Source organism: Lampetra fluviatilis, chromosome 2, assembly GCF_964198595.1.
Source record: "Lampetra fluviatilis chromosome 2, kcLamFluv1.1, whole genome shotgun sequence".
Taxonomy (NCBI): domain Eukaryota; kingdom Metazoa; phylum Chordata; class Hyperoartia; order Petromyzontiformes; family Petromyzontidae; genus Lampetra; species Lampetra fluviatilis.
In genome coordinates this window covers 31,019,546-31,034,808 of record NC_136276.1, presented here as the reverse complement: position 1 = coordinate 31,034,808, position 15,263 = coordinate 31,019,546, and the positions used below count along the sequence as shown (strand labels likewise).

Below are 15,263 nucleotides of genomic sequence, written 5' to 3'. Positions count from 1 at the left end.
CACACACGCAGAACATACACACAGAGGAGATTCGATATTTCCAATCCCGGCTTGGCCGAGGCATAGCAATGGGCAAGTGCTGTCTGTGTGTGCCTGTTTAAGTGGGCCTATGGGGGTGGTGGTGCCCTGCAAGCAACGGGTGCTGCCTTTTAAAAACTAAGCTGACCTAGGGCTGTCCAACGGCATTTTCCTATTATTGCTTGTGATGGCTGTCACGCATATATCACGTGTACGCACACAGGGGATACGACTCAGAGTGCTGTTAGCGAGCACCTACCTATGAAGGCCAGAACGGTACACGAGGGGGTGGGTGGCCAGCCACACGCCCGGCCGCCTTTGTCTCCCTCGTGGCTGAGACTCCGTAGCGGGGGTGTCGGGGGTGCCCAGATAATCGCCACCGGTGCTGGGCCCCGCGCTCGGGAATCGAACCCGGGACGCCTGGTTCGTAGGGCAGCGCAGCTCAGCGCACTAACTGCGACACTGCCTCTCCCCCCCCCACCACCCCCCCCCCCCTCTCTATAACGACTTGCACACTCACACTCACACGCACATCCAGGGACACTCAATGCCACACACGCACACGGACAGACGCGGGGGAAATTCACGCACGAACACGCGGCCTGGAGAGAGTGTATTCCCATTTACTCGAGGTACACGGGTCCCGGGAAACAGAGAGGACAAACAAGAGACGCACAGAAATAAAGGCACAAGCTTGACGTTCTCATCGTCTTTCCCCCGAACCACCACCAATTTGTCCCGCCCTCCAGATAATTAATCTACGTAATTATCCTACTTGCTGCGTTATCCCCACCCACCCACCCACCCACCCCTCCTCTCTCTCTCTCCCTCCTCCCCCGCAAGAAAAGCTGCCGTCTGCTCTACGCCTCCCTGCAAGGCGATGGTGGCTCTGAAGCGCACAATCTTTGAGTGATCCACCAACCCCCTGCCTCCGAGCCGCTGGTTGACAGGCGCGCACCCACACTACACCTGGGCATGAGTTAACCCATGCCCCTACACTCAGGCAAGAGCAGCGGGCAGCATTGATGATCCAGTTCCATTGTGGCTGGAGCCGGTGGTGGTGTTTGTATCTCTTCGTGGTGGTAGTGGTGGTAGTGTTGGTAATGATGACGGTGGTAAAAGTAGCGATTGTGGTGGTGATGATGATGTGAGTGATGGTGGTGGTGGCATGTTTGTGGTGGTTAATGGTGGTAGTCATGATGAGGATGGTTGTGATGGTGACGGTGTTGGTGGTTATGATGAGGAGGGTTGTGATGGTGAAGGTGTTTGCATGTTCCCGGTAGTGATTGTGGTGATGGGAGTCATGGTGGTGGTGTCTTGGTGCTGGTGCTTTCGCTGCTGGTTTTGGTGGCGATCGTGGTGATGTTGGTCTAGCTGGCAGTGTTGGTGATGGTGTTTGTGGTGGTGTGATTTGTGGTGGTGGTGGTGTTGTTGATGATGTTGTTCCTGGTGGTGGAGTTGGTGGTGTTTGTGGTGGAGTTTGTGGTGGTGGTGTTGTTGATACTGATCTTGGTGGCGGTGCTGGTGGTGTTTGTGGTGATGGTGGTCTAGGTGGAGGTGTTGGTGGTGGTGGTGTTTGTGGCGGTGGCGGTGGTGTCGTTGATGCTGATCTTGGTGGTGGTAGTGTTTGTGGTGGTGGTGTCGTTGATGCTGATCTTGGTGGTGGTGATGGTGGTGCAGGCGTCCCATCTAGGCGTAGATCTCCTGCGTGGGAGCGATCTGGTAGTCCCCGTTGGTCTGCGGGGGTTTGTTGGGGTCCAGCGCGTAGCTCCCCGTGTCCTTTTTGCGGATGCGGTGGACGAGGAAGGCGACGAGCAGCGCCGCCATCACCACGCCGACCGCTCCCCCCGCGATCACCGCTGCCACACAGAGAACAGGCGCTCGTTACAGCAGGGGCACGTGGTACAACACAGGGTACAGCACGTGACACAGCAGGGGCACGTGGTACAACACAGGGTACAGCACGTGACACAACAGGGGCACGTGGTACAACACGGGGTACAGCACGTGACGCAGCAGGGGCACGGGGTACAACACAGGGTACAGCACGTGACACAGCAGGGGCACGTGGTACAACACAGGGTACAGCACGTGACACAGCAGGGGCACGTGGTACAACACAGGGTACAGCACGTGACACAGCAGGGGCACGTGGTACAACACAGGGTACAGCACGTGACACAGCAGGGGCACGTGGTACAACACAGGGTACAGCACGTGACACAACAGGGGCACGTGGTACAACACGGGGTACAGCACGTGACACAGCAGGGGCACGTGGTACAACACAGGGTACAGCACGTGACACAGCAGGGGCACGTGGTACAACACAGGGTACAGCACGTGACGCAGCAGGGGCACGTGGTACAACACAGGGTACAGCACGTGACACAGCAGGGGCACGTGGTACAACACAGGGTACAGCACGTGACGCAGCAGGGGCACGTGGTACAACACAGGGTACAGCACGTGACACAGCAGGGGCACGTGGTACAACACAGGGTACAGCACGTGACACAGCAGGGGCACGTGGTACAACACGGGGTACAGCACGTGACACAGCAGGGGCACGTGGTACAACACAGGGTACAGCACGTGACACAGCAGGGGCACGTGGTACAACACAGGGTACAGCACGTGACACAGCAGGGGCACGTGGTACAACACAGGGTACAGCACGTGACACAGCAGGGGCACGTGGTACAACACAGGGTACAGCACGTGACACAACAGGGGCACGTGGTACAACACGGGGTACAGCACGTGACACAGCAGGGGCACGTGGTACAACACAGGGTACAGCACGTGACACAGCAGGGGCACGTGGTACAACACAGGGTACAGCACGTGACGCAGCAGGGGCACGTGGTACAACACAGGGTACAGCACGTGACGCAGCAGGGGCACGTGGTACAACACAGGGTACAGCACGTGACACAGCAGGGGCACGTGGTACAACACAGGGTACAGCACGTGACACAGCAGGGGCACGTGGTACAACACGGGGTACAGCACGTGACACAGCAGGGGCACGTGGTACAACACAGGGTACAGCACGTGACGCAGCAGGGGCACGTGGTACAACACAGGGTACAGCACGTGACACAGCAGGGGCACGTGGTACAACACGGGGTACAGCACGTGACGCAGCAGGGGCACGTGGTACAACACGGGGTACAGCACGTGACACAGCAGGGGCACGGGGCCCACGGCTCCGATGTTGGTGGCATGGCGGTCGCGCTGCATGGTGCTGGGCTGACTCACCGGCCAGAACCTCCGTCTTCTCGAAGGGGCTGTCGTTCACCGCCGCGCTTGCGGTGGCCGGCATGTCGGGAGGTCCCCTCGGACCTTCCTTGACCTCTTCTTTGTGGACGGGGATGATGGGCGATTCCTCCACCATGGGAGGCTGACCCATGCGGCCGTGACCTTTGCCCACGTGGCCGTTCACGTTGCTGCTGGAGCTGCCGGTGGTGGTGGCGGCGGCGACGACGTCACTCTCTGTGCTTCCATCTGCTGGGACCGGCGATGGGCTCGGGGCGTCCGCCGCCTGGTGAGAGGGTGGGTGGGCGAGTGAGTGGGTGGGTGAGTGAGTGGGTGAGTGAGTGGGTGGGCGAGTGAGTGGGTGGGTGAGTGAGTGGGTGGGCGAGTGGATGGGTGGGTGAGTGAGTGGGTGGGTGTGTGTGTGAATGGGTGGGTGAGTGAGTGAGTGGGTGGGTGTGTGTGTGAATGGGTGGGTGGGTGGGTGAGTGAGTGGGTGGGTGAGTGTGTGTGGTTTGGTGATTGTGTGCGTGTGTGTGTGAATGAGATGGTGGGTGAATGAGTGGGTGGGTGAGTGGATGCGTGAGTGTGTAAACTCAGATTAATGAATGAATGCAAACCACTGCTCGTTAACTACAAACATCCAAAGGTTGCAAACACCCAAATAACAAACACTACATTTTTGAGTTCTGCTGCTGCTGGCAGTGGTGCACAAGAACAATAAACAACAACAACAACAACTTTAAACATTCATCAACAAAACTGTGCGTCGCCTTAAAATAAAAAAAACCCTACATAACAGGTGACGTTTCGCGCATTGACCCGTCTTCATAGCACATAGATTGACGACTGAGCTAGTATGCTACGTGAAAGGGCCATTGCCCGGAACGTCGCCTATTATATATGTTTACGTTTAATGCCACGGCGTTTACTAACCACCCCTGTGCAGGTGTGCACGTGGCTGTGTGCAGGTGCACACCTGTAGAGGTGTGTATGCAATCGCGTGCAATTACGCAGGTGTTTGTATGTGCGTTTGTACGATTGTATGTAAAGGCAAAAATCCCCCGCGTAGCCTTTGCCAGACTGTTGGAGCAAGTGCTGTTAGCGAGTACCTACGAAGGTAGGTAAGGCACACGAGGGGGTGCTGTGGCCAATGCCTACGCCGGGGCTGCCTTTGTCTCCCCAGTGCTGATGTTTACACACTGCACCAGGTACTCATATGAGGCTGAGTCGACCTAGGGGAGGGCCCAGGACCGGTTCAGATAATCGTCACCAGTGTTGGCCGTGAGCGGGAATCGAACTCGGGTCGCCACCACTTCCCCCACATGCACACACAAACACACACAGACACACACACATACACAGACACACACAGACACACACAGACACACACAAACACAGAGACACACAAACACACACACAGACACATAAACACACACAGACACACACACACACAGGCACACACAGACATACACAAACACACACAGACACACACAGACACACACACACAGCCACACACAGACATACACAAACACACACAGACACACAGACATACACAGACACACACAGACACACACACAGACATACACACACAAACACAGACACACACAGACACACACACACACACACAAACACAGACACACACACACAGACACACACACACAGACACACAAACACACACACACAAACACACACACACAAACACAGACACACAGACACGTGCCCCCACCACCGCACCTGCGTCGTCGCTGCCTCCGCGCTCGTGGCCCCCCCCTGCACGTCTCCTGCCGCACCCTGGGGGGGTGAGGAGCCGGGCTGCTCGTGGGGGGACGTGGGCTGCTCGTTCTCGTCCGTGGGGGCCTCGGACGGCACCATGGGGCCCGAGGTCGCGGGGCCCGAGGTCACGGAGCCCGGGGTCACGGAGTCCGAGGTCACGGAGCCTGGGGTCACGGAGCCCGAGGTCACGGGGCCTGGGGTCACGGACGCCGACTCGGTGAACGTCGTCGTGGCGCCTGGCGGTGGAGACGGAGGCGACAAACAAGTTGGCGACGACAACAACAACAACGACAAGAACAACAACAACGATGACAACAACAACAACGACGACAACAACAACAACGATGACGACAACAACAACAACGACAACAACGACGACGACGATTGTCGTGGTGTTTTTTCTATCCTCGCCCCCGCAGGCTCACCGAGTCTCGTGACTCAATGCCCAGGAGGGTCCTGCCCGAAGCTTTCGCCCCTTGCTCTATCCCGTGGCCCCCGATCGATGATTGCTACGGACATGTTCCAGCTGAGAGGGACTTGCGGCGTGCAATTATTTTTTAAACTTGTCACATCTAAACGATATAAACTATTCAAAACTAAACTATTTAACACGTAGGCTTTCGCGAACAACAGCATCCGTGTTATAGTTTTTTGGGGTTAGATCGCGTAAATATATAAATGTGTCGCTGTACTAGTAACGAGTTGGCATGTTCTGTTTACGCGACTGACCTTACTCATTGGCTGTGTCGGGTGGTGGCGGGTTTAAGCTCACGTGTATTTATATTTGTGCGATCCAACCCAAACAACCTATAATACGAACTCAACTATGTTTCATTTGACCAGGTGAGGGCCACTGAGCTATACGGCTCTTCATCAGAAGCGACCCGGCCACCGCAAACGATAGCCCAACGAAGTGGCTCGTCGTCACGTGGACATCTGTAGCGGCCAAGCAATCTGAAACGCACGTTCGTGCCAAATGTGGACCGTGACACTGGCACGCAACGAGCCTCCTCCGGCGAATGCCGCCCACGGGATCTTCAACATCCCAACTTTGAAGCGGACGGCGCGTGGAGGCGTTCATTTGGTTCCTCCCCTCCCCTCACTCCCTCCCCCCCTCCCTGCAGAAGGTGGTGGCCCCCGATAGTAGACCAATGGTGAAAACACCACCATCACCACCATCATCATCATCACCACCACCACTACCACCATCATCATCACCATCATCATCACCACCATCATCATCACCATCACCACCACCACCACCACCATCACCACCACCACCATCACCACCACCATCACCACCACCATCACCACCATCACCACCACCACCATCACCACCATCACCATCACCACCACCATCACCACCACCATCACCACCATCGCTGTGCTGTCAAATCCCTCGCGATGGTTTCTAATGTGCGGCGTGGTGAGGATCACTGGGCCAGTGCGTGGCGGCTCTCAGCCTGCGGTTTGTCTGCTGCTGATGATTAACAAATGGGACGCAACGCGATTAACGCAACAAAATTGTTGCTGACGTATTGGTGGTGGTCGTGGTGGTCGTGGGTAGATGATGAGTGAGCGGATGACGCATTGTCTCGCGAGCACAGATTTTGTTTTAATGGCTGTGTTTATATTTTTGCATTCTCTATCATCCACCAATTCTATTCCGGCCGCGCTATCGGTTTCATGTCAAGCAGAAGGCATGCACGCGTACAGACAAAGACAAAGGAGCCCCCCCCCCGTATAGACTTTAACAGACTGTAGGGGCAAGTGCTGTTAGCGAGCAGCACCTATGAAGGCCGGAACGTCACACCACGGGTGGGGGGGAGGGTCAGCACAACGCCCGACCGCCTTTGTCTCCCCAGTAGCGATGCTGACATCCCACCAGGTACTCGTTTGAGGCCGAGTCGACCTAGGGGAGGCCCCGGAGCGGTTCAGATAATCGTCACCGGTGTTGACCGTGAGCGGGAATCGAACCCGTAGCGCAGCGCGCTAACCGCTACACTACCGCTACACACACACACAGATAGCCACAGACACACACACAGACAGCCACAGACACACACACACAGACAGTCACAGACACACACACAGACAGTCACATAGTCACACACATAGACAGTCACAGACACACAGACAGACACACACACAAACAGACAGCCACAGACACAGACACACACACAGACAGTCACACACACACACAGACAGTCACAGACACACAGACAGCCACAGACACACACACAGACAGTCACAGACGCACACACAGACAGTCACAGAGTCACACACACAGACAGCCACAGACACACACACAGACAGCCACAGACACACACACACAGACAGCCACAGACACACACATAGACAGCCACAGACACACACACAGACAGTCACATAGTCACACACACAGACAGCCACACACACACACAGACAGCCACAGACACACACACACAGACAGTCACATAGTCACACACACAGACAGCCACACACACACACAGACAGCCACAGAGTCACACACACAGACAGCCACAGAGTCACACACACAGACAGCCACACAGACACACACACAGACAGTCACAGACACACACACAGACAGCCACAGACACACACACAGACAGTCACAGACACACACACAGACAGTCACACACACACACACAGACAGCCACAGACACACACACAGTCACAGAGTCACACACACAGACAGCCACAGACACACACACAGACATTCACATAGTCACACAGACAGCCACAGACACACACACAGACAGTCACATAGTCACACACACAGACAGCCACATAGTCACACAGACAGTCACAGAGTCACACACACAGACAGCCACAGACACACACACAGACAGTCACAGACACACACACAGACAGTCACATAGTCATACACACAGACAGCCACAGACACACACATAGACAGTCACAGACACACACACAGACAGCCACAGACAGTCACAGACACACACACAGACAGTCGCAGACACACACATACAGGCAGTCGCAGATACAGAGTCACACACGCACCACACACAGACACACGCAGACAGACAGTCGCAGACAGAGTCACATACGCACAACACACAGACACACACAGGCAGACACACAGTCGCAGACACAGAGTCACACACACGCACAACACACAGCGTGAGCGTGAGAGAGTGACAGAGAGAGAGAGAGGTGGTGTTGGTGGGGGGGGTATCAGCCTGGCGTGAACTCGCTGGGAACAGCGCGTCACATTCCTTCGCCATGAGCCTTCTCGCTTCTCACACGAAGAGCGCCAGACGCCCGCCCCTGCACCGCAGGAACCACCACCACCACCACCGTCTCCCCCACACCCTCAGTGCCGCGACGGGAGATCGGGAAGGGCCGAATTGGTGCTGGGAACGCAACGAACTTGGGCTGCGTTCACCCAGGAAGAGCTTCACGGTTGATCGGATTCCTCCAGTCTAAATAAATATTGTGATGCTGAGTCTCACCACCAAATGCACAACGCCTCGTTTCTCCATATATGTTTATCCGCATTAAATAACAGAAAATATATGATTTGAAGCTTTCGTGAGTGCAGGAATTACTCTTTGGTTATTTCGGTAAAGTCACGTAGAAAGAGAATAAATTAAAAAATATAGTACGATGTTTCGATTGCAACACAAGCAACCGTTTTCAGGTAGAACACACAGAACTCTGTGTGTCTATGTTGTGTGTCTCTGTGTGTCTATGTGTTGTTTCTCTCTGCTTGTGTGTCTGTCTGTGTGTCTATGTTGTGTGTCTCTCTCTGTGTGCCTCTGTGTGTCTATGTTGTGTGTCTATGTTGTGTGTCTCTCTCTGTGTGTCTTTGTGTGTGTCTCTCTCTGCTTGTGTGTCTGTCTGTGTGTCTCTGTGTTGTCTCTCTCTGCTTGTGTGTCTGTCTGTGTGTCTCTCTCTACTTGTGTGTCTCTCTCTCTGTGTATCTATGTTGTGTGTCTCTGTGTGTCTATGTTGTGTGTCTCTCTCTGTGTGTCTCTATGTGTGTCTCTCTGTGTGTGTCTCTATGTGTGTCTCTCTCTGCTTGTGTGTCTGTATGTGTGTCTCTGTGTTGTGTGTCTCTCTCTCTATGTGTCTATGTTGTGTGTCTCTCTCTCTCTCTGTGTCTCTGTGTGTGTGTCTCTCTCTACTTGTGTGTCTGTCTGTGTGTATATGTTGTGTGTGTCTCTCTCTCTCTGTGTCTCTCTCTGCTTGTGCGTCTGTCTGTGTGTCTCCGTGTCTGTGTTTCGTCTCTCTCTCTACCTGATGACGGTTGTTTGTGTTGCAATCGAAACGTCGTCGTCCTCTATTATTTAATTTATTTTCTTGCTACGTGACTTTACCGAAAGAACCAAAGAGTAACAAAAATATACAATAAAACATTTTTGTTACATCCTATCAGCCTTCTGGAAGTCCATCTCATCTTAAGCATTTCCGTTCCAATCCACGCAAAGCTCCGAATGGGTTTCTATCAATGAGCGTCTTCATCCTCGAGTCAGCGCTCGCTTGATGAATCACCCCGGTGCTGCTGCTGAATTGCCAGATTGCCAAGGGGAATACCCAGTGAACATGACAACGTTCGCCCGACGTTGGGCCGACCTTGCGCTCGTGGGTTAGAACTGTTGAACCAAGCGAGGAGCAATGTTGATCCAACGTTTCGTTCTAGATTTGAAGCTTTCGTGACTGTAAGGATTCATACTCTTAGTTATTTCGGTAAAGTCACGTAGGTCAAAAAAATGAAATTAAAATTAATGAAAATAAAATAAAAATCACGACGTTTCGGATGCAGCAAATCTGGCTGTGACGGTCCCACCTGATGACGGAGACTTGTGTTACCTACGTGACTTTACCGAAAGAACTAAGAGTACCAACGTTTCGTGTTGACCCAAGTCATCGTCGTTCGGGAGGCCGACATCGCTCGCCTAGAACAAGAATCCGGCTGAATGATGTTGGTCAGTGACGATTAACTGACACAACTCCTGGGGCCCTCCCCTAGCTCGACTCAGCCTCAAATGAGTTCCTGGGGCGACGTGTGTAAACATCCTCACCAGGGAGACAAAGGCGGCCGGGCGTGGTGCTGGTTATCCATCCCCCCGTGTGACTTTACGGCCTTCATAGGTACTACTCGCTAGCTGCACTTGCCCCAATAGACTGGTCAAGGCTAAATGGGGGATCTTTGTCTGTGTGTGTGTGTGTGTTTTTGAAAATCTATCTCCGTGTGTTTTTTTATTTAATCGAGCCACGATTTATTATTTTATAATAATCCTTGTTGACTCTGGGCAAGCAGAGAAAGAACGAGCAGAGAAACTTTGTAAGAAGGGAAAATATACACGGCTCATGGACATCACCCACCCACGCTCCCCACGGCGCTTCCAACCCCCCCTCCCTCCTCCTGCACAGACACTGGGCATGCGAATTCGGGTTCAGACGGCGATGGAAATAATAAAAATAACAACAACAATTATGAAGGGCCGTTGCCTGAAACGTCGCTTATTATATTTATACTTATTTCCAGACCACAGTTTTGTTTTTGACGAATGTGAGGATCAGTCTGACAGTAGAATTTGACGATGACGATGTGAGCGTTGGTGGATGGTGAGAATATCATTGATGGATGATGATGCTAAGGATGTTTAAAGTTTATCCCCCAAAAAATGAAACACATTCGTCAAGTTGTTTGTTGTTGATTGTGCACCACTGCAGCAGCATCACCAAAGAATGTCTAATAAAACATGTTTAACTGCGCCACCACCACACGGTATCTCCCTCCTCGCTATCGCAGAGATAGAGAGAGAGGACGACTCAGAGAGAGAGAAAGGACGACTCAGAGAGAGAGAGGACTCAGAGAGAGAGAACGACTCAGAGAGAGAGTGGGAGGACGACTCACGGATAGAGAGAAAACGACTCAGAGAGAGAGAAAACGACTGAGAGAGAGGACGACTCGGAGAGAGAGAAGACGACTCAGATAGAGAGAGAGGACGACTCAGAGAGAAAGGACGACTCAGAGAGAGAACGACTCAGAGAGAGAGGACGACTCAGAGAGAGAGAACGACTCAGAGAGAGAAGACGACTCAGAGAGAGAGGACGACTCAGAGAGAAGATGACTCAGAGAGAGAGAGGACGACTCAGAGAGAGAGAGAGGACGACTCAGAGAGAGAGAACGACTCAGAGAGAGAGGACGACTCAGAGAGAGAGAACGACTCAGAGAGAGGACGACTCAGAGAGAGGACGACTCAGGTAGAGGACGACTCAGAGAGAGAGGACGACTCAGAGAAAGAGAACAACTCAGAGAGAGAGAGAACGACTCAGAGAGAGGACGACTCAGAGAGAGAGGACGACTCAGAGAGAGAGAGAACGACTCAGAGAGAGAACGACTCAGAGAGAGAGGACGACTCAGAGAGACAGGACGACTCAGAGCGAGAGAACGACTCAGATAGAGGATGACAGAGAGAGAGGATGACAGAGAGAGAGAGAGAGGACGACTCAGAGAGAGAGGACGACTCAGAGAGGACGACTCAGAGAGAGAGGACGACTCAGAGAGAGAGAGGACGACTCAGAGAGAAGATGACTCAGAGAGAGAACGACTCAGAGAGAGAGGACGACTCAGAGAGACAGGACGACTCAGAGCGAGAGAACGACTCAGATAGAGGATGACAGAGAGAGAGAGGACGACTCAGAGAGAGAGGACGACTCAGAGAGGACGACTCAGAGAGAGAGGACGACTCAGAGAGAGAGAGAGGACGACTCAGAGAGAGAGGACGACTCAGAGAGAGAACGACTCAGAGAGAGAGGACGACTCAGAGAGAGAGAACGACTCAGAGAGAGAAGACGACTCAGAGAGAGAGAGGACGACTCAGAGAGAAGATGACTCAGAGAGAGAACGACTCAGAGAGAGAGGACGACTCAGAGAGACAGGACGACTCAGAGCGAGAGAACGACTCAGATAGAGGATGACAGAGAGAGAGGATGACAGAGAGAGAGAGAGGACGACTCAGAGAGAGAGGACGACTCAGAGAGGACGACTCAGAGAGAGAGAGGACGACTCAGAAGCGCTCGGAGGAGGTTCCTTACGCCGACAATGTATGTACTGTATGTTGAACTTCTTTCGCACCATACGTGATCAGCCGTGCTAATCGGATGTGCAGGGAAAGGGCAGCAAACTGAACACAAGAAGCACTTCCTACACCAAGGTAGCCGAGCAGGGTTCAGGGACAATTCAGGAGGGAGAACATTTTTTAAGAGCCGTGGGCATGAAGAGGTGCAAACTCTTTACTCTTTTTGTTACATTTTAATTTAAAGCTTTCGTGACTGCAGGGATTCATATTCTCGGTTCTTTCGGTAAAGTCACGTAGAAGGGAAATAATAAAATAATAAAAATATAAAACAAAAACAATTCTCACGACGTTTCGACTGTAACACAAGCAATCATTATCAGGTGTGATATTTTTATTATTTTATTATTTCCCTTTTACGTGACTTTACCGAAAGAACCAAGAATATTTTTTGTTACTAAAACTATTTTTTTATTTTACCAGGTAAGGCCCACTGAACTCTTTCACTCTTTTTCAGAAGCTACCTGTTCGCAGATGATAGCCCAACGAAGCGGCTTATCCCGTGGAAATTGATAGCAGCCAAATGCACGATCATTCTGGATGTGGAGGGAAAAACCCGAGAAGACCCGGACACAAAATCCACGCGACCACGGGGGGGTGGAGGGGGGGACACGCAAATTCCAAAATATACAGCAGCAGGCGTTAGGGTCGGGATCGAACCTCCGACCTCCTGCATACCGTGCGAGAGAGTAAACATCTCTCCACCGCGGCTCCCGCGAAGACGTTTAGTTTTTCACGCGGATGAGTCACCTGATCCGAACTCATCGGAGTCATCTTCGTCGTCCTTGCCCGCTTGGCCGCCAACGCCGGAGCCCTCCTCGTCGTCGATGAAGATGTCCGAGGCCTGGGCCGACGCCGTCTCCTGTGAAGTCACAGACAGAAACCACGCGGGCGCAGGCAACGGGTTCAGTGACGGAGAGAGCGAGTTTTCGATTCGGTGCCACGCTTCGCGGAGCGGCGGTGTGTCCACGGGTGAAGAGGGGGGGTGCAGAACGGCGCAACACTCGCGGCGAAACAAAGAGGGGTGGGGTGGCTGGCTGGGAGAGTGCGCAAAGAAGAGTGGAGAGAGAGATTGATAGATAGATAGAGAGACTTTTGACTTTTAAACAACTTTTATTGCCGCCAGCAGCAAAAGCACTGGAGGCGATTTCGACATGAAATGCACAAAGTCACCAGCAAACAAATGAAAATATCAACGCTACAAATCCACGCGCTGTGGCGCTAAAAGCACCGCGCACAACACGAAAGAAAAGTCACGTGGTGGTGGTGGTTGTGGTGGTGGTCATCGCGCACGCCACGGTGACGAGCGAGCGCTTCAGAAGGTGAACACGACGAGATAGATGGAGATATAGATGGAGATAGAGATGGAGAGAGGCAAGCACGTGCGCGCTTGTGATTCGACTGGGAGCCTGAAGAGGAGCCGCTGTTTTCAGAGAACGCGCGCCTCCTGAAAGAACCATGAGACCCGTCGAGGCTTTTTCCTGGCTAAACCCAGCGTGATAATACACACACGTGTCATAGAATTCAATCACGATGGGATAGCAGTCTCTGATGTGTATTAGTCGAAGGGAGCGGTGAAATTGCGAGTGGCGTGCGCTGGCTTCGCCGTTGGCTACGTGCCGAGCGAAATCAGTCCATGGCACAGGAGGTGCACACGAGAGTACCAACACAGCCGAGTCTCTTGAAGCCTTCACCGACTGTTGGGAGGGCAAGTGCTGCTGGCGAGCGCCTCGTGAAGGCCGGCAAGGCACACATGGGCAGCACCCCCGACCGCCTTTGTCTCCCCACACACCGCCACCAAGGGACGAAAGAGAGACCTGGGGTGTCGCGCAGCGAGGAGTGCTGCACTCTGCCGATATTGATCATCATCGTGAACATCACCAACGTCAGCCATCGTCTATACACTGCCAGATGACGCCCCCCCCCCCTGCCCTGCCCCCCAATACATCGTGTCGCCGCACGCGGGCAGATCAAATGCACGACCGCTCCATCACGGGTCCGCCTCCGTTTGGCTGTCAGGTCCGTCACCAGTCTCGGCCATTTGGCGATCGTTCCACCGCGAGAGGCCGTTCTCGCTCGAGGCGTCGCCGGTCAACGTGACGGACAGATGTTTGGCCCTGCACGTGATCACTCGGCATACGTAAAGTGGGTTTTCAATGGAATCTGGAGCATACGACAACGCAACCTCCGTCTCGTTGAAATAAAATACAATCGGGTTCGTGGCGCATGTCGGCTTACCACTGCGCCACTGCTTCTCACGTTCCCACACAGACACAGATCCCCCGTATAGCCTGCAGAGATTGTTTAGACAAGTGCTGTACACACACACACATACATTCACACACATTCATTCACACACAACCCATACGAAGATAAATAGCCCCCGTATAGCCTTAACAGACTGTTGGGGCAAGTGCTGTTAGCGAGCATCTATGAAGGCCGGCACGGCACACGAGGGGGTGGGTGGCCAGCACCACGCCCGGTCGCCTTTGTCTCCCAGTGACGATGTTTACACACCGCGCCAGCTACTCATTTGAGGCTGATTCGACATGGGGGAGACCCAGGACCGGTTCAGGTAATCGTCACTGGCGTTGGCCGTGAGTGGGAATCAGTGGCTGGGTTCGAAGCGCAGCGCGCTAACCGCTACACTACATACACACACATTCATACATACACACATTCATACGCACATACATACATACACACATACATTTATACACACACACATTCATACGCACATAACCATACACACATACATTCATACGTACACACACACAATCATACACACTAATACACAGATTCACAAAGACACACATTCTCACACGCGCGCAGTCTTTTGCCTGTAACAGGGCTCGCTACACCCACTTCAACAAACACACCACCCACACGACGCATATTGCTCAAGCAAAAAAAATATGTATTGCCAACTCCCCCCCCCCCCCCCAACATTTATTTTAATAGTTTTCATTACCAGTTCACAAACACAAACCGGCTACGCTCATAGCCGCGGTCCATGAAGAACCACGTCTGTTCGTTCCTGCGCTGTGTATTATAATAAAATAAAAACAACCTCTCTCCACCCGTGTCCCCGAGGCTACT

At 53.1% G+C, this 15,263-nt stretch overlaps 1 protein-coding gene across 1 annotated transcript in view; it reads right to left on the bottom strand.

Annotated features, from left to right (window-relative positions):
* Nucleotides 1–840: 840 nt before the first annotated feature.
* The window catches only part of LOC144945414 (uncharacterized), a 67,228-nt gene continuing 52,805 nt past the window's right edge, over nucleotides 841–15,263 (bottom strand). Inside the window, exons 2-5 of the mRNA XM_078873935.1 lie at nucleotides 12,915–13,026; nucleotides 5,014–5,288; nucleotides 3,283–3,565; nucleotides 841–1,877 (exon numbers count right to left, since the gene is read on the bottom strand). Coding sequence (XP_078730061.1) covers nucleotides 1,708–1,877; nucleotides 3,283–3,565; nucleotides 5,014–5,288; nucleotides 12,915–13,026 — 840 coding nt within the window. The 3' untranslated portion in view covers nucleotides 841–1,707. The remainder of the gene's footprint in view (nucleotides 1,878–3,282; nucleotides 3,566–5,013; nucleotides 5,289–12,914; nucleotides 13,027–15,263) is intronic.